The 25,412-nt window shown below is 41.8% G+C and overlaps 2 protein-coding genes across 2 annotated transcripts; one reads left to right on the top strand and one right to left on the bottom strand.

The window, feature by feature from the left end:
- Positions 1–4,485: 4,485 nt before the first annotated feature.
- exoc5 (exocyst complex component 5) lies at positions 4,486–19,354 on the bottom strand. The gene is made up of 18 exons (XM_089004995.1): positions 19,193–19,354; positions 18,814–18,908; positions 17,546–17,693; positions 16,340–16,534; positions 14,014–14,078; positions 13,016–13,044; positions 12,825–12,934; positions 12,665–12,709; positions 11,434–11,574; positions 11,265–11,347; positions 10,977–11,186; positions 10,092–10,239; positions 9,624–9,732; positions 9,322–9,442; positions 8,090–8,176; positions 7,871–7,979; positions 7,579–7,794; positions 4,486–6,347 (listed from the first exon to the last, which is right to left on the bottom strand). Exons 1-18 carry the CDS (start codon positions 19,217–19,219, stop codon positions 6,159–6,161), a joined length of 2,127 nt encoding a protein of 708 aa, XP_088861121.1. The 5' UTR covers positions 19,220–19,354; the 3' UTR covers positions 4,486–6,158.
- A 208-nt stretch (positions 19,355–19,562) lies between these two features.
- ap5m1 (adaptor related protein complex 5 subunit mu 1) lies at positions 19,563–25,385 on the top strand. The gene is made up of 8 exons (XM_089004974.1): positions 19,563–19,764; positions 19,853–20,510; positions 21,160–21,387; positions 21,461–21,600; positions 22,291–22,376; positions 22,463–22,575; positions 22,706–22,802; positions 22,880–25,385. The coding sequence occupies exons 1-8, from the start codon at positions 19,697–19,699 to the stop codon at positions 22,954–22,956; spliced, it is 1,467 nt and encodes a 488-aa protein (XP_088861100.1). The 5' UTR covers positions 19,563–19,696; the 3' UTR covers positions 22,957–25,385.
- The last annotated feature ends 27 nt before the right edge of the window (positions 25,386–25,412 follow it).

Below are 25,412 nucleotides of genomic sequence, written 5' to 3'. Positions count from 1 at the left end.
CATTTGGAAAAGTGAGCAATGGAGGAGAGTTGGCATCATCCGCATCCTGCTCACCACACCTCCTGGTTGTCTGCGAATGAAGGTGGGGGCGGCACCTGTGACATTTTGGCGATGATATCTTTTGGGCAGGAGGTCAATGGCCGGGAATCATTTGCATGGCATCAGAGAGTCTGCCCCCCCACCCCAACTTCCTCATCCTGACATCAGTCAATCCCGGAGATCCTTTCAAAATAAAAATTGCTTGATGTGCAAATCACATGACTAATTTGAACTCATTCACTGCCATTCTTGAATTTATTCGGGAATTGAAAATATGACATAAAGTGCCATTCCCATATTCCTTTGGGTTTTGTTTGTTCTTGCATGGGTGCCGATAAAGCGCTGGCCAGACCTCTGTTAATATCATTTGCCTTCCACAAGGGGACAACATTTCCTTTTTTATACTACTATTACTAATAATAATAATAATAATAATAATAATACATTTCATTTGTGAGCACCTTTCAAAACTCTAAAGGTCACTTTACAGTCACAGGATCAATTTTTCTGTGGGTGAGCAGCGGCAGCCACATGCGCCAGCGTTCACTCAACCCGGAAGTAACTCAAATAGATAGAAAACTAGCCAGCTAGCTAGCTACCAGATAGCTAATAGATAGCCAGACAGCTAGATAGCTAATAGATAGCTAGTAGATAGCCAGCTAACTAGCTAGCGAGCTAATCGATAGCTAGCCAGCTAATAGATAGCTAATAGATGGCCAGCTAACCAGCCAGCTAGCTAATAGATAGCTAGCTAGCCCATGTTAGCGCTTTGTTAGTTTCAGCTGTTGTTAAAGTTCTATATAAACCAATATGTATATATTGCAGTCTTTTGTTCAGTCGCCCTCATTTCAAGCTCATATAACTCCAGACCCATATAATTTAGGAATTAACTTTTTTTTGGTGAAAGAAGACAGTCTAAGGTTACTAATATTATTAGCTACCTATTCGCTAGCTAATAGCTATCTCTTCGCTGGCTAATAGCTACCACTGCTCATCCGCAGAAAATTTATCCTGTGACTGTAAAGTGACTTTGAGAGTTTTGAAAGGCGCTTTTAAATGAAATGTATTATTATTATCTATTCGCTGGCTAATAGCTATCTATTCGCTAGATAGCTTGCTATCTATTTAAGTTACTTCCGGGTTGAGTGAACGCTGGCGCGTGTGGCTGCCACTGCTCACCCACAAGAAAAAACTTCGCCTGTGACTCTAAAGTGACCTTGAGAGTTTAGAAAGGCGCTTATAAATGAAATGTATTATTATTATAATTATTATTATTATCATTATTATTATTATGCTATATTGAATACTTATTTAGTCCTCAAACTCAATATTGTGTAGGTTCTGGAATTCGAGTGACAATGACAAAAACCCCGGCACTGGATTGGACACATTTTTTGCAAATCATCTGGCAGTGAATGAGTTAACGATGCCATCTTGATATGATGCAAAATAGCAAAAATGTATCGCGTCAATGGATACAGAGGCCGCAGGCACGCTAAAGAGCAGTCATTATGCATCATTAGGTGAAGATTTAGTTGAAACGTGTTTAGCAGGAATTAAGCAAAGCTGTTGTTGACATGGATTGACTGCTGTAATGCTTTATTGTCAGTGCTCCAGGAGGCTGAGGGAGGGCCGGCCTAGTTGTTGCGGCGATGTGCTGAAAGCCAGGATTTACTATAGGATGGTAGAGGACGAGAGGCTGGATGGGGGGGGGGGGGGGGGGGGGGGGTACAAAGTGGGTGGCCGGAGAGGTGGGAAAAGGGTGGGAGATGCGTGAGAGATAAAAGCAAATGAGGGCGAGAAGCGCAGAATTGGAAATGGGGAGTGTTGAAATCATGACTGTTCAACCTCTTCCTTCCGTAGTCTGTATGAAGAAAAATGATGGCTAATGCTACCCTCTAGTGGACTTGTAGTGAATCACACCCCATTTTTTTTCAGTATGGATTGATTCCGACGTAAAGTAATACCTCGGTTTACGAACCCCTTGTCTTATGAACTTTTCGGTTTACGAACGTTAAATTTATGAAGATTTTACTTTGGCATACGAACTATTGTTCGGGATACACACGGAGCGCCACCATGAGTGATGTGTCGTTCGCGAACGAGCCCGTTCTCCTAACAAGAAAATGGCAGCCCACTTGTTTTTGTCCTCTCTTCCCCGCCCCCAGTCTTCGGTTAAAGCCACATGATTGGTCAAGAACAATGCAGTGAGGAAGGGGGGTTTCAGAAAGAGAGAGAGTGTGGCCGTTCTCCAAAAAAGAAAATGGCAGCCGACTTTTTTTTTGTCCTCTATGTATAAATGGCCAGCTAGCTAGACAGATAGCAAATAGATAAATAGCCAGCGTACATAGCTAGCTAACTAGACAGATAGCAAATACATAACAAATGGATAGTCAGCTTACATAGCTAGCTAACTAGACAGATAGCAAATAGATAACAAATGGATAAATAGCCAGCTAATAGCTAGCTAGCTAGACAGATAGCAAATAGATAGCAAATGGATAAATAGACAGCTACATACCTGCTGCGGGGACGTTCTTTCCGGCCTTCTTCTTGCTATTTTTTATTTTATTATTTGAAGTTAAGAGAGGACGGGTCTTATCCAGCTCTCCAGTGTTGACATTATGACTAATCCCCTCCACCTGCTCAAACACCCACCTCCCCGCAAAAAAAATCCCCCCCCGTCCCCCGCCCATGCTTGGCAGCCCCGGCCGCCGCCTCTGCCTTGCTTGGTTTCTCCACGCCGGTTATCATCATCAACCTGGCATCCCCGTCCTGCATCACACGCACTAATCGTCCCCGAAAACAAATAGTTTCAAATGTTTGGAAGAGAAGCCGTTGTTTGCATCGGGGGCCTAACAAAATAATTTTGACAAGCTATCCTGTTGTGATTAGGGAAGAGAGAATTGAATTGATGTGGTATTTTATAATATTAATATTAGCCTAATTAATTATGTTGTTTGAACACGCTGGGTTCCGTGTGTACCTTCTTACACAACGCCGACCAGCCGAAGCTGGAAGGAAGCTCTCAGGCGTCTCTATCTCAACCCCCACGTCCATGACGACTGCACACAATTCATCAAGCCAAAGATATCTAATCCCCTTTGGCGCGGCTCTCTTCCCCAAGTCGAAGAAAGAACTTTACTCTGGCGGGAAGAATTCCCATGAATACGTGATGACTTCTATAGAAATGGAAAGAGAAGCAGAGGGAATGGGGGGGGGGGTTCATCTCACTTTGAAAGTGACATTCAGATAAAAAAATAAAAATAAAAAGCACTGTGCCATCTTGGGAGTGTTGTCGTCTCCTCCAGGATGGGAACGAAGATAAAATGTTTTTTTTTGTTTAACTCATTCACTGCCATTCCCGAATTTATAATAATAATAATAATAATAATAATACATTTCATTTATAAGCGCCTTTCAAAACTTTCAAGGACACTTTACAGTCACAGGATAAGTTTTTCTGTGGGTGAGCAGCAGCAGCCACACGATACTAAGCTAGCTAGCTAGTTAATAGAGAGCTAATAGATACCACATCGCTAGATAGCTAATATATATATATAGCTAATCGATAGCTAGGTAGATAGCTAAATAGATAGCCAGATAGCGAAATAGATAGCCAGCTAGGTGATTGGCTAGGTCGCTGGCCAGCTAGTTATCTATGTAGCTCGCTAGCTAGATACATAAACAAGCTTGAACGCAGAATTTCAAATTGATACGTGTGAACGTCACGCATGAGCAAATCTCTTCCAGTTCCAATTATGAAGTCTTTACTTGCGAGACGAATAAAGGTATATCTAATCCAATCCAAAACTCAATATTTTGGGGATCCTGGAATTTAAGTGAGAATGATAAAAACCCTGGCACTAGAGTAGACACAGTTTTTTGCACATCTGGCAGTGAATGAGTTAATAAATCAAGGTGAAGAAAGTGAAAATGGCCCTAGTTGGGAATTAACTATTTTTTTCTGTTGAAAGAAGAGAGCCCAAGGCAGGGGTGTCAAAGTCATTTTTTGCCGCGGGCAACATTGTGGTTACGGTTTCCTCTCGAGGGCTGTGATAAATTTGGGCAAAGCATTAGAATGTTTCATATCGTCCACGTATTACTCCCACAATGAATAGAAAATTAATGAATAATTAGTTTTTAAATCTGAAGTCAAGAATAATGAAATTTGAATTGAAATTTGGGTTTGGATTTTAACAACCATCACGGAAGTTTCATTTGCTTTCTCGGGCCGAATAAAATGATGTGGGGGGCCAGATTTGGCCCCCGGGCCTCGACTTAGACACCTGTGGTTGAAAATTTCTAACACTGTATTGATTGTTTATGTAGTCCTAAAAATCAATATTTTGTGGGTCCTGGAATTCAAATGACAATGACAAAAACCCTGGCACTGGACCTCCTCTCATAGCGCCAAAAGACAACTATTAAACCCCAATGTGAAAAGATTCTCCCTTGGTGTGTTTCTTTAATCACAAAAAGGTCGATATTTCAATGTCCCCTGACCCAGAACCAAGGACATTTCTCACCAGGAACGTCTTTGAGCAAGTGTTGATCTATGCAATTACAGTGACACATACTCAGTGACCCATCGCGGCAGTCATCTGAGCTAACAAAGGACCACCCAAAACCTCTGAAGAGATTCTCAGACCCCAGTTTGGAGTTTGGATTTCACTTCACTGGCAGTGGCCTCTTGACATTTGCTTTTGTGTTTAGGGGTCAATGGTCGGCGAGGTGGTCATGTGTCTCTCTTATCCAGATGGAGCTCTATCGCATGCTTCTTAGGCTGACTCAGTGTATTATTTGTCGCCCGTCACAGCAGTTTGAGAGTTTATTCTGGGTGCACGAGAGAATCCAGAATAGAAGGTGACCCGAAAAAAACGGGCCCGAACTTTAAGTAGGCCCCTTTTTGTAGTGTTTTGTCCTAACGAAAGGAAACTTTGGTCCTAACTAGTTTATATAGTCAAAACATTACATCAAAACACTAGGGTCTTTGGCCTTTTTTACTTCGTTCTACATCATATGGTCTAGATGGCCTCCATTTAGCTCCGTGTATTTCTTAAGGCATGACGTTCTTACAGACTGAATTGAGAATGGCTCTCATCTCAATCAATAATCTGGGGGTTTCCTTGCGTAGACTCTGTCCTTAAGAGAGCCCAAAAGAAAAAAATATGGAGGGTATTAGGTCCAGGTTATGGGGTACCCACTCAATATCAGTCTTGAGACTGATCACTTGGCCTCTGAAGTTCTCTTTCAGTCAATCTTGGGACAAGTTTTGGTACTATCTTAAGGACAGAGTCTGAATTGGTAATGGCTCTCATCTCCTCCCTAATAGTTTTCTTGAGTTCCGTGATGGTTCTGGGTTTCCTTGCGTATACTCTGTCCTTAAGATAGCCCCAAAGAAACACTCAACATTAGTCTTGAGACTGATCACTTGGCCTCTGAAGTTCTCTTTCAGTCAATCTCGGGAGAGATTTTGGTGCAATCTTAAGGACAGAGTCTATGCAGGGAAACCCAGAACCATCACGGAACTCAAGAAAGCCATTAGGGGTGGAAATGGGAGCCATCACCAATTCGGTCTGTAACGTCATGGACAACTTCGTGATGCGCTTCAAGAATTGCACAGAGCTAAATAGAGGCCATGTAGAACATCTGCTGTAGAACGGAGAAAAATAGGCCAAAGACCCTAGTGTTTTGATGTGATGTTTTAAATATTATAAACTAATTATGACCAAAATTTCATTTGATTCGGACAAAACACTACAAAACACAGAAACGGGGCCTAATTAGAGTTGGGGCCTGTTTTTTTTGGGTCACCCTGTATTTCGATAGTTGGCCTAATTAAAAATAAGATGTCTTTGTACATAGGCTGATAAATCGACGTCCATTTATGGAGAAACTGGAGGTGTCACTCGTTGTAATAGATTAGTATTTAAAAACAAATCGTATGCAAGAGGTAAAATGCACATGATCCCACATTCAAGGAACAATCTGGAGAGTCTGTCAAGGTGGATTGAAAGGCCGAGGTGTCTCTATCCAAAGCGCATAAAACTCATGGAAGCATGGCGGTGGACTGCGGTACTGGACGGAGGTTCGTTTGTCAAATGTTGGCCCAATCATTAGCTAAAGTGGCGACCCAGTCGGGCTGAACGGTAGTCCACTCGGAGCTGGACGAAAGCGTGCAGGAGGTTACGGTCCAGATTGGTGAGTTGCTCGCCTGAGCACACCTGTTTCAGGTTGTCAGGGGCAACAACCAGGAGGTTACAAAGGGCGTGCAGAGTGTCGAAGAGCTGAAGCACCAGAGGGACCTGCACGATGAACACAAAGATACGATATTCCAATTACAACAACAAAATATAGATCCATAAATTAAAATATAAGAACTGGAGATGATCAGAGTGACTCCATATGCAGTCTGAACAGTCCAGTTAAAATCTGATCTACTATTTTTACCTCCTTCCACCCTACTAGTTTACTGCCAGTATGATGTGGAATTGTCGCAGCTTGGAATTGAAGTGGATTTACGTGGCACAGGAGATGTGAGACAATCTTTTTTCGTCAATGGATTGCGTTCAACATTTGGCTTGCAGCAGACGTGCACATTGCACCATGATGTCTGTCATCCACTGGTGAAAAGGAGGCTTTGATCCTCTCCTTTCATCTAGAACTGATTCATACAACAAAGAGGGCGCTGAAAGTGCTAAGATTAAACGACTGCCTGTGTCTTATTTGATATTGTTTATTTGTTATTTTTTTGTTGTTGTTTTGACTTCAAGATGGCGCCCTGAGATTGGCTGACTTTACAGCAGCTCCTGTTCAGTACTTTGTTTTTCTACTTCTTCCTTTCCTTTCTTCTTTTATCACTGTGCTGCAGTGAAATGTACATTTGCTTTCAACATTTAGCTTCTAGCAAACGTGCACATTGCACCATGATGTCTCTGATCCATTGGTGCAAATGACGCTTTGGTCCTCTCCTCTTTCATCTAGAACTGCTTCATGCTACAAAGAGGGTGCAGAAAGTGCTTAAAATTGAATGGCTGTGTGTGTCTTTTGTGTTGTGCCACATTATTTGTTATTTTTTTTTTGTACTTCAAGATGGCGCCTTTACAGGAGCTCCTGTATTTTGTTTTTCTACTTTTTCATTTCCTTTCTTCTTACTTTCATCACTTTGCTCCTGTGAAATGTAAATTTCTTCATTGAGAGACGAATAAAGGCTAATCCAATCAAATCCAATTAGAAGTCACATCTGTTTTTGGAGTGTGAACGGATCCATAAAAAACAAAAAAAAAAAACGTCAATATCACCAATGGTCAAGTTAATTTAATCATGGGCAACGAAAATTGCGATTAAAAGCCGATTAATCGCCCACAGAAAAAAATAGACTCAAGAAGAAAAATCTGAGTTTATTTTGGAGGAGTCACAATGATGCCAATAGAGAAACGCAAAGAGTGACGTCATCTGATGTGCAAATGATATTTCAAGACAACACACAGGCTGAGCGTTGGTACAAAAGGCCATATTTTGCAGGCCCATTCTCACCCTGAAATCTTTGGCGCATCGTCGGTATTCGGCGACATCGCAGATGGCCAGCATGCCACCCATGGAGCTGTAGTTGTATTGCTGCAGGTGCTCATGAATGAGGCGATGAAAACGAACACCCAACTCCGTCAACACCGTGTCCACATTTTTGCCATCCATCGACTTGCGCACGTGTTCCACCTGCCGGCTGACGTAGGCACAAACCTTGGCGCAGGCCTGCCCGATACAAAGTGGGTGGAAAGTCGGTGAAAAACAAAAATGCAAGAAATTTGGCAGCTCGTGCGCAATTTACCGTTGTGTACTGGATCATGACGTTGTTCTCATCCTCTGGCTTGAAATCAGTCTTCTTCTGTTCGGTTGCCAAGATGTGCTTCATTTGTCCCACCATGCAGTTTAACGTTCTGCCGCATATATTACAACCGCAGCCATTGGCGAACGATCGTTTTTTTTTTTTTTTTTTTTTTTTTTTAATCGGCATGCAAACCCAAAGTACTTGTCAGACCACACTCACCTGTCGATTCCTGTGTCCAGTTTTACTTCCATTTGTTCAATCACTTCTTTCTTCTTGTGCAAACATTCGGCTAACTTTGGAGATGAACTGCAAACATTGATTTGAATTAAAGCGCAAGGCAAACAATTTATAGGTCACCTATCAACCCGAAGGTACCGTATTTTCTGGTGTATAAGGCGCACCTGTTTATAAAGCGCACACCCATTGAATGGTGTATTTTCAAACTTTTTCCAGACATAAAACATACCCAGACTATAAGGCAGTTCTGGTGCTTTTCACATAAGAAAGAAATATATGACACAAACAAACAACCAACCAAAAACTAACTAACTAAATAAATAGATAAATAACATATTTTCCGGTGTGTAAGGTGCACCGGAGTATAAGGCTCACCCCCAATGAATGGTGTATTTTCAATTTTTTTTCCATGTATAAGGCGTACCGCACTACAAGGCAGTCTAGCGATCTGGTGTTTTTCATATAAAAAATAAATAAATGAAACATCGAACAAATAAATAAATAAATAAATAAATAACGTATTTTCCGGTGTATAAGGTGCACCAGGGTATAAGGCGCTCCCCAATGAATGATGTATTTTAAAACCTTTTCCACGTATAAGGCGCACGGCACTATAAGGCAGTCCGGTGATGTGGTGTTTTTCACATAAACATAAATATATAAAACAAACAACAAATAAGTAAATGTCGTATTTTTTGGTAGTATAAGGTGCACCGATACATAAGGAGCACCCCCAATGAATGGTGTATTTACAAACTTTTCCCATATATAAGACGCACTGGACTATATGGCGCACCTTCAATAAATGAAAAACGTTTTCCAATATAATACATAAATATACAAAAGTTGTCCAAATACAATGCACACTACATTATAAGGCGCTACAGTAGAGGCTGCTGTTGTGCACTACTTCTTTTACAGGGGGAAATGAGAGTAGTTGCGAAACCTGTTGTGGCTCAATATTACTTCATTATAAGGCGTATCAGGCGCAGGGTCATCCTTTGAAGAAAATCAAACCAATAATAACTGTTATGGTGGTTTCTATGGGCCAATTTGAAATTTCGGTTTGGACTTTAGACAGCATCACGGAATGTCACAACTTTGATTTTGCTATCGTGGGCCCAAAAAAATTATGTGGCGGGGCAGATTTCGTTCCCGGGCCTTGACTTTGACACCAGTGCTCTATACTGTAAACCGTTTCACGCCCAACAAACCTTATTAGAGGCATAAGCTGGTCGTTGAACTGCTTGTCAAACAAGTGGAATATAGAGTTCGCCTGTTGGACCACATCCAGGAAGTACAAGTTGGCATTCTTGGCATCTGAGGAAGGAATCGCTGTACGGAAACAAGATAGCGAGAATTGAATCAGATGATGCAATTCAGGGTCCTTCAAGTTCAAATTGAACTCAATTTATTAAGAGCACATTTTGAAATGCATTTTGGTGGAGGCTGAGCTTAAAAAAAATGTTATCGGTAATACCAGGTTCTAAAACGCCATAGTAAAAGGTGACTGTACCCGAAAGGCCGATCTCCAAGGCATAATCAATATGCTCCACGCACAGATGCTCGACCAGCAGCAGGAAGATTACAAAGGCATTCTTGGGTAGGTCGGCAGGATCTGAAAGCTTACGCCACCATGAACAAAAAAGTAAGAGTGTGAGTTTTGCACTTAGAGCAACAAAAATGTCAATAAATGACCCTCCACACCCTGCCCACCACCTTTTCCAGCGACTCCCTTCAGGCAGACACTACCGATCCATGCGCACCAAATCTATTAGACATTTAAACAGCTTCTTCATGAACTATCTAAACAGTAAACAAAATATAACTGTATAGTGCCTCTTTGCAATTTTGCACAACCCTACGGAACAGCATCCCGTTATAATCATTGTAGCTCCAGCTCTGTACTCGCTTGAACCACAGTCTGCTTGATACTTTGCACAATAAAGATGATTCGGATTCTGAATAAGACTTGTAGCCTCACCCGGTTGCATCTCTCAAAGGCATGTCGTGTTTCTTGCAGCAGGTTGACCACCAATTCCGGAGAGAGAAAGGTTTCTCCGTGGGTGTCAATAATCGGGCCCAGTGGTAGATTAGTACGTTGTCTGATCCTCTCCTTCAGTTCTTGGATACTGCACGGGAACACAATTTCATATCAGTAGGTGGTTGTGTAAGTGAATCGAGGATTTAATAAGGTAAACTGACTTGAAAAAGGTTTCTTCCGCCATCATCTGTACTTCTTTGAAGGTGTCGGACGTTTCGCTCCTCATCCGAAGAGCTTCGTCAGCGAACTAAAGTTGAGCTGGTAACTATGGCCCTATATATATGCATATATACGTATATCTCTAATGGACAGACCTCTGCTCTGATAGGTCCCTACTGTAAGGCATATACAGGTAACATCCAACTTACGACCAAGTTCCATTCCGATCAAACGGTCCTAAGTCAAAATGGTCATAAGTCGAAATACATTCAAAATGTTGAATAGAGACTCGGAGGCTAAATCACTCGCAAACTCCGCCCTCTCGTGCCATCACACGGTGGATTGCTGTGCGAGAGTGAGATGCTGGCTGGCTGGCCAAAATCGCCGTAAAAATTCCGGCCTGCTAGCGCATTGCGTATAATTAAAAATTAAAAAATAGGTCGTGGTTGTAAGTATGGGTGGTCATAAGTCGAGCCGGTCGTAAGTCGGATGTTACTTGTATATACGGCTAGAGTTACCAGCGCAACTTTAGTTCGCTGATGAAGCTCTTCTGATGACGAGCGAAAACTCCGACACATCCAAAGAAGTACAGACGACGGCTGAAGAAACCTTTTCATCCATGGACCACTCCTGTACGACTGAGAACCTACACTGACGTAAACTGACCTGCCGGTACCAATTGGTCGTTTCTGGTGGTTTTTGGAGTCATAGTAGCGCTGGAGAATCATAGCGCCGCGCGTGCGAAGGTAGTCCTTCTCCATGTCAATGTAGCTTTCCAGGTAGGAGGAGAAGATGCTCTTTATGAGCTTGGACAGGAAAGTGTGCTTGTCAGAACCGAGGTTGAACTCGCCGAGCTTGGTGGCCAACAATGTGGTTCTGGAGTGTTTGGACACACAAAATATGAGAATGGAAATTTTTGTATCGGGAAAAGAATTGAAAAGAGGAATGACTTACCTTGTGTAAAGATCATAGAGGTTCTTGAGGTACTGTTCCACATCCGAGTGCCGCGTGCCATCTAGTTTTTCCCTGACGTGGGCCTGCAGACACAATGTAATCAGAATAAACAACAAAGGAAAGGCAACTTGAGGGCCTTGGGCCTTTCACAAGTCAGCAAGAAAAGTACCTGCAATTTGTTTTCAAAGATGTTCTGGATCAGTTTGGCCATGACGGTCTCCGGACTACTGAAAACCTCGCCCACCTGTTTGTTGACCCTTTGGCAGAGGACTGCTGTGTCTTCAAACACATCATTCCTCATGTACGCACCCTATGACCAAGGGAAGAATTTAATCCAAGTACTGTGATACCTCGGTTACAAACACTTTAGCTCACAAACGTTTTACCTTACGAACACTAAATTTAGCGTCCCAGTACATGTATGCCAAATCGACCATTGCGACGTGCGGCTAAGGGTGTTTCTGTGTTGTCTCAGCAACAGTCTCAGGCAATAGAAGAAGTTGAAAAACTTCTGCTGATTTGGATTAATGAAAAGCAGCTAGCAGGGGACAGTGAGCGAGGGTATTATAGCTGAGAAAGCACGGCAACTTCACTCGGATATCATCGAGAGGCAACGACATCAACGACCATCACAAAGGGAAATAAAACGACTTTATTATACATTATTAATTACAATCCAATAGCACATTTATTATACATAAAATAAGGTATATTTTGTGTAGTTTTAAGGCTTATTTAGTAGAAAATTATGTTTTATGGGGACCTGGGAACGGATTATTCGCATTTTTAATGCTTTCTTATGGGAAGTAAATTTTGGCAGACAAACTTTTCACCTTACACACTCTTTCTAGGAACCAATTAAGTACCTGTATGTTAAGTCGACCATTGCTACGTGTGGCTAAGGGTGTTTCTGTGTTGTCTCAGCAACAGTCTCAGGCAATAGAAGAAGTTGAAAAACTTCTGTTGATTTGGATTAACGAAAAGCAGCTAGCAGGGGACAGTGAGCGAGGGTATTATCGCTGAGAAAGCACGGCAACTTCACTCGGATATCATCAAGAGGCAACGACATCAACGACCATCACAAAGGGAAATAAAACGACTTTATTATACAGAACAGTTTATTTCTTTAATTACAATCCAATAGCACATTTATTATACATAAAATAAGGTATATTTTGTGTACTTTTAAGGCTTATTTAGTAGAAAATTATGTTTTATGGGGACTTGGGAACTGATTATTCACATTTTTAATGGTTTCTTATGAGAAATGTTTGGCAGACAAACGTTTCACCTTACACACTTTTTCTGGTAACCAATTAAGTTCATAAGCTGAGGTATCACTGTCTTTATCCAAGATGAGAAATAGGAATCCATTTGTAAACAAAAGAAGTGTCACTTACTTCCTGACACTGTTTGATGTAGACGTCGACACAGTGCGCATATCCCTTAAGAAAGTGACAAAAGGTTGCAATTTTAAGGAAATGTTAAAAAAAATCTCATCATAGCCAGGCAATTAATCTACAGTTGATGTTTACGAGATTTTTTCTTGCTTGCGGTCACCTTGAAATGTAAGAGAACGGCAGCCACTTCCCGCATTCGTCCAATCTCTCCCCTGCGCTGGGCGGCGGTGAACTCCTGGATTAACTGTCGCTCCAGATCATGGTACTTGCCTGGAAAAATCCAACGATTCGTCACAATATAACATTTTTTGTGAATATTCTGATGAATGCTGAATCATGGAATCAACATACTTGCAATTTTGGCTTTGACATCTGCAAATCTGTTTAGACCACAAAAATAAAAGAGCGATATTAGTGTCATATGCCACAATCACCATAACGTTCATTGGGTGCATCTGTTATAAGAGCCAATACAAAAGGACCCTTTAAAAAAATGAAGAGACCATTGAAATACGTTTTTTGAAACATATTTTAGTATCATAGATTGGAATATGACTTCCCAAACACTGTGTCTTTGTATTGTCATATTATTTGTTTCGTTATTTCGTTTTTTTTTTTTTTTACTTCAAGATGGCACAGCGAGAGTGGCTGCCTTTCCAGTAGCTCTTGTATTTTGTTTTTCTACTTCTTTCTTTTCTTTACGATTCCTTTCACAATTCTGCTGCTGTGAAATTTACATTTCTCCACTGCAAGACGAATAAAGCTACATCCAATCTAATCCAACATTTCATTTGTGGAACCTGAATCTCAGATTTGCACAATCTGTTGTTTTTATAATGAAACTAATATTCATTTTTAATGGGAGAGATGGAGGGAAGTACTTAGGTATTAAAGAGGAGCAATGAAAAACTTGAAAATATTTGGAACCATATTTGTAGCTCAGTACGCCAATTAAAAAAATGTGTAAAACACCTGCAGCCCACTTATGTAACACCACACACCACAGTCACATTAAAAATACACAACCAAAAAAAACATATTGGTAAATATTAAAAATGATTAGATCTCTTACTGTTTCAATTAAAAGTGAGCATCATTATCTGTGCACAGGCAGAATTTTGATCTTTTCGAAAATGACCTCGCTGGAGATCCAAGATACAGAAATGGCAACATTTTAATGTACCTTGTGAGTTAGAGCTTTGTTTAAAAAAATATTAACATTTAAAACGCTTACATATGTAAAACTCGGCTAAAGACTTTGATGAACAGTTTACATGCTTAATACAGCACCTTCTCCTTGTTTGCCAGTGCCCCCTTGTCTAAAGCTGCCTTCAGGATGCCTGACTCACCTGTCGAACGGCAGCTCCTGGGCAATAAGATGCAGCTTCTGAATGATATCAGCAGCCTCTTTAATCTGAAGAAGGGAGAGAAAGTCAGTGTGGGAGAAATGAGAGAGCGAGAGAGCGAGACAGAAAGAGAGAGACACAGAGAGAGGGGTAGAGCGAGATGGCTAGCTAGTAAGCTAGCTAAATATCACACTCAATAAAGAGGTAGAGAGAGAGAGAAAGAGAAGAGACAGCTAGCTAGTTAGCTAGCTAAATATCAAGCTCGAGAGAGAGAGAGCGAGAGAGAGAAAGCCATCAAGAGAGAGAGAGAGAGCTAGTTAGCTGGATAAATTTAACGCTCGAGTGAGAAAGTTAGCTAGTTAGCTGGCTAAATTTCACGCTCGAGTGAGAAAGTTAGCTAGTTAGCTGGCTAAATTTCACGCTCGAGAGAGGGACAGCTAGCTAGTTAGCTGCCGTTTAAAGCTTCTGTCAAACCTTTAGCAATGTTTTTCCTCCCACAAGGGGGCAGCATTTTCCTTTCAAAAAGCTGCCCCCATTTCAAGCTCAGATAACTGCAGACCCATACAATTTAGGAATGAACTCTCTTTTTCCTGATGAAACAATAAAGTATCATGTTTCTTACGCTGCATTGAATGTTTATGTCATCCTAAAACTCAATATTCTGTCGGTCCTGCAATTTCAGTGAAAATGACAATAACCCTGGCACTGGAGCCGACACATTTTTGCACATCGTCTAGCAGTGAATGAGTTAAGAGCAGACTTCCTCCGCCTCTCCGTGTTGAACAGCCGGTTGACAACAGACGGCCTCTTCGACTATCACCTGGGCATCATCGGCACCAGCGGTCCTGCCTTAGCAGCACTTACAGCTCTTTATTGCCATGGCTTTTCTCAATGGCCTGTAATCCTGAAGGATTCCAAATCGCTTTCAATAATCTGTCCGGCCAGGGATATCTGTCTGCGGGGGGGGGGGAATCCCCCTCCATCCCACCCGCCTACTGACATACACGCTGACTGTAAAAAAAAAAAAGCCCTGGACCGGCGAAAGGCACGCCGTCTGCAACTCCTCTGTTCCCGCAGATGCCTGCCTCAGCTAACATCATTACTCTTCTCCCGTGAGGAGGATCCAGCCTTTCTGCTCAGCAAAGGTTTTCTAAGTATCTGTCCCCCCAGCTAAGATTAGCTAAATCCCATGTAAGTAATGTAACCGTCTCCCTGCAGTCAGGGTTTAGCAGCACTTGTCTCCACGCCGGCGGCCCTTCCCTCCCTTTCAGGAGGATTAGCAAAGCCATTCCCCTCCAGCTATTCACTTGCAACTTTTCGCTCGGGAAAAGGAATCTGGAAAGATACAGTATTTCGACAACCTTTTCTAGATACAGGTAACATCCAACTTACGACCGAGTTCCGTTCCGACCAAACGGTCGTAAGTCGAAATGGTTGTAAGTCGAAATCCATTCAAAATGTTGACTAGAGACTCGGAGGCAAAATGACTCGCAAACTCTGGTGCCATCACATGGTCAATTGCTGTGCGAGAGTGAGATGCTGGCTGGGTGGCCAAAATTGTCGTACACGTTGGCGCCCAAGCTCTGTTGGAAATGGGCTGATTTGTCTGCCGGGAATGTGTGTCAACTAGTGTCAAATAGTAGTCTTGGTGCAATACACAACAATTCACCATCGCGCTATTTATGTGTTTTCCTTCTAATTCCGCCATCAACACGAAGTTTTCAGACCAAACAAAGTACCCAAAATACATTGTGTGTCGCTTTCTCGGTCAGGGGCATTCCAGACGTGACGTCACGTCAGGCATCGTCATCAACTCGAAAAAAAGACTTCCTGAATATTCAGCGCGAGTCTTAAAACGTAAAATATAGCTATATGCGGTGGACTCTTTGTAAAATTCGCTCAGTAGATGTCATTTGAAGTGATTTTACAAATTATGGACACAACTTGGTTGTCGGTTGTCCTCTAAATTTACCAATCCATGTAATGTTCGCTACATCGCCGTTTTTCATCTATCGCGGGTGGTCTCGGTCCGCATTAACCGCGATAAACGAGGGATTACTGTATCATTACAATACTCCCTGTCAACACAATTCGGGTTGACATGAGCATGTTGACATCCATGCGAGTCAATCTGCCAACTATCAAACAGCAAGTGACATTTGATTAATTCTAATTAGCTGTGGGATGAAATCCGGGGGATCAACTTGACAAGTTATTATGGGAGGTTTACTTCTTAATTTTCTTTCGTCTGACCTCCAGCTAAATAATATTCTTTGTGAGTGGTTTGACAAACACAAACACACACACAGGGAGTGAACATCGTACTCACCTGATCTGGGTTACTGAAGACATTGCTCCGCAGATCCCCATCCAAGAACTCATTAAAGTAAGTCATCAGACGTTGAGCTTCGACGGCGCGCTGCCGTGGAGTGTTTACACCTTCTAGCTGGTCGCCCAGATGACACACTTTGGTTGCCACATAACTGATGTGCTCATCGAGCTCCTGAAAATGCTGGAAGGCCACCTGAGAAGACAGTGGAGTGAAAAGTATATGATGAGATGATTCATAGATCATTCCGACACTCTCTGGTGCTTTTTACTATCTTTGTGACTGCTTTATTTTTCTCGATAGGGAAGATGTTGTCCATGTGAAGCTTCAGCTATCTATCTATTTGCTATCTAGCTCCCTGGCCGGCTATCTAGCTAGCTATCTATTAGCGATCTAGCTGGCTGGCTAGGTATCTGGCTGGCTAGCGATTAGCTATCTACCCACTCTCGAGGACTTGCACACTGCAAAAATCCAAACTAGGGCGCGGAAAATCCTGCTGGACCCTCCGCACCCTGCCCACCACCTTTTCCAGCTACTCCCCTCAGGCAAGCGCTACCGATCCATGCGCACCAAATCCAGCAGACATTTAAACAGCTTCTTCCCCTAAGCCATTAACTCTTTGAACTCTTTCAACAGTAGCCAAAATGGAACTGTATAGTGCCACTTAGCAGGTTTTTTTTGACGACGATACTAGTGCAGTGTGTTCTACCGGAAACAAATTCCTTGTGTGTTCTACATACTTGGCAATAAAGATGATTCTGATTCTGATCCGTCTTTTTTTACGGTCAGGGGGTGGTCCTTTCGTGACGTCACGTACGGACTCGTCACCAACTCAAAAACAAGACTTCCTGAATATTCAGAGCGAGTCTTAAAACGTAAAATATAGCTATATGCTGTGGAATCTTCTTAAAATACGCTCAGTAGAAGTCATTTGAAGCCATTTTACAAATTATGGACACAACTTGTACGGAGACGTCGGTTGTCCTTTAAATTTTGCATTTACTCTCAATAAAAAGCTTGGCAGAGGGCTAGAGAGGTTGGGCGTTGGTCAAAAAAGCACACACGAAGTGGCTACATAAAACTGTGTCCCCTACTGGCAGTAAAAGACAATATTCTTGTGTTCGAGTCTTAGTTCACAATGTCCGAGCGAACATTTCTGACATATTGTAAATAAAGAAGGGGTCCAAGTGAACTCAAACAACGGACCTGGTTGCTCCTCTGCAAGTCCTGCACTTTATGGGCAAATTCTTTCGCTTCACGGTGACACTGATGCTCCAGTTTCTCCACTCTCCGCTGTATCTTTTCATCCAGTTGTTTGAGCTCTTCAATGTGGTTTTCAAACTCCTCCAACAACCTGCCACGGGATGGAAATATGTTGTTAAATGGCGGAATTTGTATGGGATGATCAACAGTTTGCCTAGAAAAGTAATCAAGTTTCAAACTTGTCCCACTGACCTCACAACCATACAGTGGTTATTAGGCAGAGAAAAGCGTCACATGCTTAATTCTTGGGTGCCCTGCCTTAAGACGTTCGAGCAGCTTCGTCAGCTGCATTTTGCAACGCCATCAGAGCCACATAGCAAATGTTCTAAGTCAGCAGCATATTTCACAGAGCAGGAAACATCCCGAAATGATGAGTGTATAATCTTCTGATTAATTCCCAAAGCAACGGCTGCAGTTTATAGACATCTCCCAGCCTTTCCCAGCAGACACTCATTCCCTGGTTTGGTGACTCAAATGTGGTGCCCTCAAAACATACGTCGTCTATGACGCTTTACTAAGAGCTTCCGAGGAGGTTGTTGCAACAGTTTTGTGCAAGAAGTAGATAAGGAAAGAAGGATAAACAACACATTCAGTTTCAGTGTTGTGGGCATTTTTTGTTAATTAAAAAGTTGCATGGCAAGCATGAACAACATTATAACAAACTTTAATTGACTGAAAAAAGCAGAACCAGGACAAATAAAAATAAAAAATAACAGTTCAGTTCATACATATTTCACTTTATTTTAATAATACTTAAATCTTTACAATTTGTCAGATTCAATAATAGATTTGGTTTTCCATGCAACATGTTTTTATTTCTCAAAATAAAAAACGCCCAATTCAAGAATAAAGTTCATGAGAAAGTATTGTTTAAAAACTATCATAAAAGTTCACTAGTGTGACCATCTGCCTGAATATGACTTCAGAAATGAAGTTGCATGTTCATGAATATTGTTTTGAGGATAAAATAGTATCAGTTTTACCAATACTGTATATAACAATATCCGACTAGTATACCCCAGCTGTTGTTAAATATATTTGGCATTCAAAAACAAAACATGCAATCATTAAATTGAACAAAAGGAGTTTGCAATCACGGTTAAATATACATTAGTGTGCAAACATTGCTGCAGTGACTAATCGGGAAAATAAAACAATTGAAAGTTTGCCTGCAAGTATAACATTGTTTTCAAGCAAATGCTTTTCAGTACCGTTTTGGGTCGAATGCTTCGGCCCCTCCTTTGGAGCCTCCCCCCGGAGTCCTCCAGGCCAATCTTTCTATGTACTCATCAGCATCAAAAGGCTCCTAAAGCGCAAAAAAAAAAAAAAAAAAAAACAATTGCGTCAATTGTCTCGCAACTACTAATAATAACCTATGAGGTTACGGACGCGGTTGAACTACTTTGAATGACATTGTTACGATATACCTTGCGAGATGAGCAAAGCCCATCAGCAACTTCGTGTTAAACTATAAATCAGATCCATTAAATTACGCACAGCAGATGAGGAAAAAGCGTGTGCGTTCAGAATGGTTAGCCACCTTAGCTGGTGGATGGCTAACAAAACTACGGATAGCAGCAATCATTTTACCTCAAAAAGCTGAGCAGTAGTCGTCATCTTTAAGGATCAGCTGGCGATGTGAAGTAATGCAATATGTACGGAGGGGCGGCGGGTCAGCAATGACGCCGACCTCGACATGGATTTGCTAATTTCCTCCAATTTTGCCCTTTGTTGACAGCTAGCAGGTCTCACTTCCTGCTTGAGTGAGAGAGAGAGAGAGAGAGAGAGAGAGAGAGAGAGAGAGAGAGAGAGAGAGAGAGAGAGAGAGAGAGAGAGAGAGAGAGAGAGAGAGAGAGAGAGAGAGAGAGAGAGAGAGAGAGAGAGAGAGAAGGGTGGAGACTTGCAACTGCGCATGCGCATTCGTCAGGTGATTGGTTCTGGCTGTCACGTGATGCAAAAACAGGAAGTACAGTGCCTTGTGTTGTTTGTATGCTTGGAAATGTCGCGAGTTGTTGGTGAATGAGTAAAATGTGAATTTTGTCACTTTTACGTTGTATTTGTTGCTGTTCCTTGTGACCAGCATTAGCTGGATAAATGAGTTTCCGTGCTTTGTGGATTATTACTCATGATAAAGGCGAACATGCTTCAGTTCGCTTTTCAAGGTTCGTATGTTGCATTGTAAGTTATTTTATTCGTTGCAGGTAGGTACGCGCCTCGTGTGTCTGTAACACCGTGCTTGTTCATTTAAAGGAGGTTTGCTACAGTGGAACACCGTGCAAAGAAATTCGGAGGATCCTTGCATGTCGCAGTTCCTGAAGACAGCACCGTGCTCAGACTCTTGCTCACCGAGCTCGGCCTCTCAGATCCACACAAGCCCTTCGTCCTTCTCCGAGATGATTGCCGTCGCTGTCCAAAGACGCCAGCTTTCGAGCTTCGCGTCGGTCCTGACCAGGAAACGGTCTGGCCAGTTGTGGTCATCTCTGATGGACCACTCATTGTAGCTTGCCTGGGTTTACTAGATGTGCCCCAGGAGCCTCGTCCGCCTCTAGCCAACCTGCTTTGTGTCTCACAAGGCATCACCTTTCTGCTTGGATTACAGAGTTTTCTCCTGGGTCCAGGGGGTAAGCTTGATAATGACCTGATGGCCTCCCGCCTGGAAACGCTCCCCTCTGTGCTTCTACGGGTCTGCCCTTTTGGCACGCCTCTAGATGTTCCCTCATTGGGGTCACTTGCCATGTATTCTGGAACCATTCCTGCTGGGAACCAGAAACAGCCGGTCTGGAAGACTGGCTTTCACCGTGGACGTGCTGTTGTGAATATAGCACTGACGGAAACTGTGCGTTGCATGCAATATGGTGACCCTACTAAGCAGGATACGTGGGACGTGTACGGCACAGTGATGTGTAAAGTAAGTCGAAAGCGAATTGATTCTCAGACAGAGTGTGTAAGGCGAAAAGTGTGTATCTAAAAAAAAAATACCATAGGAAACCATTAAAATGGGAATAATCCGTTCCCGGGTTTCCATAAAATATACTTTTCAACTAAATAAGCCTTAAAACTACACACAACATACCATATTCTATGTATAATAAATGTGCTATTGTATTGTAATGAAAGAAATACACTGCATTGTATCATAAAGTCACTTTATTTACATTTGTGATGGTTATTTATGCTTGATGGAATGGCGTTGGAGGTCGAAGGTCAAAGGGAATTGCTGTTTGGAAAGAGAGGCACATTACATGAGGACTGTAATTAAAGAAGTAAACTGTGCTGTAAAATAAAGTTTTATTTACCTTTTTGATGGTCGTTGCTGGCTTATGGAAGGAGAGTCACCTTCCATAAGGACTGTTGGTAACTTAACCTCTGGTGCTGTTCGGTCGTGTGCTTCCGCCGAAGATCACTCCGCCAGCCGTGGTGTGTGTGTATTATGAAAATAGTGCTTATTATAAGGTTTAATTTTCAGATATTTGACGTTTGTAAGACGAAACGTTTGTAAGATAAGTTGTTTGTAAATTGAGGTCTCACTGTATTTTACTTTGGTGTATTTTCAACAGTGTGAAGTGGAGGGCGTTCTTCCAGACGTGACAGTGACCCTCACTTTGCCACCCAATGGCTCACCGCTGCAGGACATCTTGGTGCATCATTGCGTCACCTCATTAGATTCCAGTATCTTGACTGCATGTAGCGTCGACAACAACGACGGTTCATCCTTCTCCGGACCGTATAAATTTCCCTTTTCTCCTCCTCTTGAGCCTTTCCGACTCTGCGGCTACACATCACAGGTTAAATATACACCTAATGGAAAGATACTTTGCAGCATGCTTGCTGATAAGTGATTTTTCAAATTTCTGATAGGTCCCTGTCCCCCCCATCCTCGGGTCATATCAATTAAAGGAAGAGGAAAATCATCTGCTTGTGTCGGTGACTTTGAAACTTCATGAGAGCGTCAAGAATGGTTTTGAATACTGTGAAGCACGCCTGCCTTTTTTTAACAGGTAAATAAGACACGCTTTCATGTTTTGTAATCTGTGTTCCCACCTACACCGTTTTAAAGATGGCGCCGCAAGAGTGGCTGCCTTTCCAGCAGCTCCTGTATTTTGTTTTTCTACTTCTTTCTTTCCTTTCCTCTTCCTTTCATAACTTTGCTGGTGTGTTACTTCCGGGTAGAGTGACCGTTGACACGAATGGCTGCCACTGCTCACCCGCACAAAAAAATCCCGTGACTGTAAAGTGTCCGAGAGAGTTTTGAAAGGCGCTTAGAAATGAAAATTGTTATTGTTATTATCATGAACACTTTCTGAATCCTCTTTGTTGTATGAAGCAGTTCTAGATAAAAGAGGAAAGGATCAAAGCGTCGTTTTCACCAGTGGATCAGGGACGCCATGGTGAAATATGCACGTATGCTACAAGTAAACACAAAGCTGTAGCATCCATTGACGAAAAGAGATTGTCTCACATCTCCTGTCCCACGTAAATCCGCTTCACTTCCAAGCCGCGACTCACAGTTCCATATATGCTGACGCTCCTTTCTTCTCATCGCCGGCTCCTCAATTGGTCTTCTTTGTTAGCATTATACTTTAAGTGCACCAGTAACTCACATAGTAGGGAAATTCAGAATTTGACTTTATCAATTCTATGTCTATTAAATCGTTGTTTTTCCATTTTGATTTATTTATTTTATGCAGACCTCAGATGGGTTCTGTGGATATCAAAGTGAGCTCTGGACATGTGGATGTTTCAAAGGAGAAGAACTTGGTGGCATGGGTTCTTGGTGGGTGTTGGCGAGTTTTTTTTAATACAATACAATAAAAATGTAAAGAAGCTAATGATTTTTTTTCCTCACTCATAAATATTCAGGACAAAAGTTTCCTCGATCTCGTGACGTCACAATGGAAGGGAGGATCGCCTTTTCAGGGTCATCAGCGGGACCTGTTGATCCTATTTGTACAGACCTCACAGCTTATGTCAAAGTAGGTTCATACACACTTCTGCTTCCAATTTTCATTTTATGCTTGTTTTGGATGTTATATTTACAACAAATTAAATATACATATACCGAAGACAGCAAATTGATGATTGGTTGTATTATTCTTATTTTAGTTGTACTTCAAAGTGCCTGACACAACACTCTCTGGATGCAATGTGGACCAACACTCAGTCCAGGTGTATTCGTCTGCTAAACCTAAAATAACAACTTGTAAGTTTATGCAACATGTATTGTTTGTTTTTAGCATACAGTTGTTGAATAAGGACTCCCTTTTCTTTCCTGTATAGCTCGGGAACTTCAATCTAAGGACTATTTCATATGGAATTCCACGAGTACCGCTCCTATATGCCAGCTGTTGCTTTAGGATGGAGTCATATCAAAGGAGCCACAGTATTAATGTTGTCTGTCTTTCCTTGCTATGCCATGTTAATTGTTATGACAATGGGTGCTCAGTTTAATAATAATAATAATAATAATACATTTCATTTATAAGCACTACGTAGCTAAACGTCATTTATGTGTGACAATCATGTGACAGGATACTCAGTCTCTATTGTTATTGTAGACACATGCTACATAATCACGCTGTTCTTGATTTTGATTGGACAGTATGAATGGGAAATCTTTTTTAGCACACCAGTAACTTTATTCCTATTTCTTTTTTCCTCTCTTCACTTCTTTTTATTTATCTAGCTATCCAGCTGCCTATTTATCTGGCTATCTAGCTAGCTACCTAGTTAGCTATCTGGCTATCTAGCTATCTATTAGCTATCTAGCTATCTATTAGTTATCTAGCTGGCTATATATTAGCTATCTATCTAGCTAGCTACTAGCTAAAATTTCGTCATGTAGCGTCTGATGTGTTTACTTCGTGTTTACTTTTGACATTTAGCTTGTAGCATCCGTGCATATTTCATCACGGCATCTAGCTAGTTAGATAGCTAATAGATAGCCAGCTTGATAGCTTGCTATAAGCTATTAGCTATCTATTAGCTAGCTTTCTATCTACTTGAGTTACTTCCCGGTTAAGTGAAAAACTTATCCTGTGTCGGTAAAGTGACCTTGAGAGTTTTGAAAGGTGCTTATAAATGAAATGTATAATAATAACTATTATTATTAATCAACCAATCATTTGATGATTAAACTAGGCACACAAAAGTTTTCACTGGATAGACATTTCAAGTACTTTACTCCCTCCTCCCTGATATTGAGGACATTGCAAACACAAAGGCCACCCCTTGCTCTGACAGGCCCACTTCAGTGACTCTCCATCAGCCGGATAATTAGCAGCTGGGGCCTTGTCATCAGCTGTTCTACGCCTGAAAAGGGGGGCTGGCCAGGCAGTGAAAGGCTTGACTGCCTACGACACTGCCTTGGCGACAAAAGGCTACTCTTTAGAACTGGCAGGGGTCCTTACACCACCCTCCACCCCTTTTGACCCCATCCCCGCCCTGTCAACTAGTGAGTAGGGAAAAAAAAAACAACCTCTCCAATTCGCCTATGATTGAGCGCTGACCCCTTTGGCCCGCCGAGACATGGAGGCAGTCGGCCACATTCAGCTGTCGGGACCTGGCTAATTGGCAAAAGAGTCACAAGGGGCTTGAGGTTGGGCTGTGTGTTGCTGTTATGCAGGTGCACTCGGGTTGTTTCATTTGTTCGTAATGAAGTAACACGGGTCGTTGTCTGAATTTGTTCACAGTCTCACCTAATAAGAACTCCATAAAAAATGAAAAAAGATAATCATTAATGGAGGTCGGGTCGATCCTGGCACATACCGGGGTACGTACTTGCATTAAAAGTAATACATAATTCATAAATAAATGGTTAAATCAAAGACTGTTGTGCTCTACAAGATCCCGAATCCTCTGGTGAGTACCCCCATTGTCTGCCGTTGGCCTTTTATGCCCCACGCTGTTCCAAATGCTGCATTCTCACGTGGATTTGGACTCACAAGGCCGACCATGACCAATCCTCTGTCAATTGGAAACTCACATGGCAACGTTCACCTTTTTTAAGTGTACACACTGAGCGGAAGGTGATGAGACCTCTTCGCCCCTTCTCTATCGTGATTTGGCTTTAAGGTCCAGTGTGTGTGGCCAGCCAGTTGGAAAATGTGTTTTTTTTTACTCAATATGAGGCCAGATTGACTCGTAAATTCTGCAATCTTTGAGTTTGCTTTGATGGTGGATTGACTTGTCGCCTGCTCCACTGACTTTGGCCATTATTACCGAAATTTAGACTATACATATTGTGCTTGCACTGTTTTGTTTGTTTGATTTGACTTTTTTTTGACAATTATTGACACGGGCAATGAATAAAACGAGACGAAATGATCACTTTTGGATTGCTATTTAATTGTAATTATTCGACGTGAGCGTATGCCGACGTTTTTCAGCACAATACCACCACATAGTGGTCGATTGTAAGTTCAACCGTGTTTATCTCATGAGCAAATACGATACTGTACTGTAAAGCCGTAACAAATTGTTCCTGTTTAATTTGTCTTAAATTAAATACTACAAATATAAAATCATTGTGATATGGTGAGTTAAATACAATATTATCAATGCAAAATATGTATAGCTAAATTCAAATGAGTTGTTACTATTTGAGACTGCCCCGCGATTGGCTGGCAACCGGTTCAGGGTGTCGTCGTCACAAAAATAAATAAAATTCACATTAACGCGAACACACTAACTACTTTATCTAAAGTTATCCAGTTTAGTCTTCACTTTGTATCTTATTCGTGGTCTGTAGAGCAGCTAACTTTCCATTTTAATTCAATGTCAATTGGATCTGACAGGACAGGTAGGCCCAGAT

Source organism: Hippocampus bargibanti, linkage group LG09 (genome assembly GCF_051943395.1).
Source record: "Hippocampus bargibanti isolate YZ-2025 linkage group LG09, ASM5194339v1, whole genome shotgun sequence".
NCBI classification, from domain to species: domain Eukaryota; kingdom Metazoa; phylum Chordata; class Actinopteri; order Syngnathiformes; family Syngnathidae; genus Hippocampus; species Hippocampus bargibanti.
This window is presented reverse-complemented; position numbering and strand designations above follow the sequence as displayed.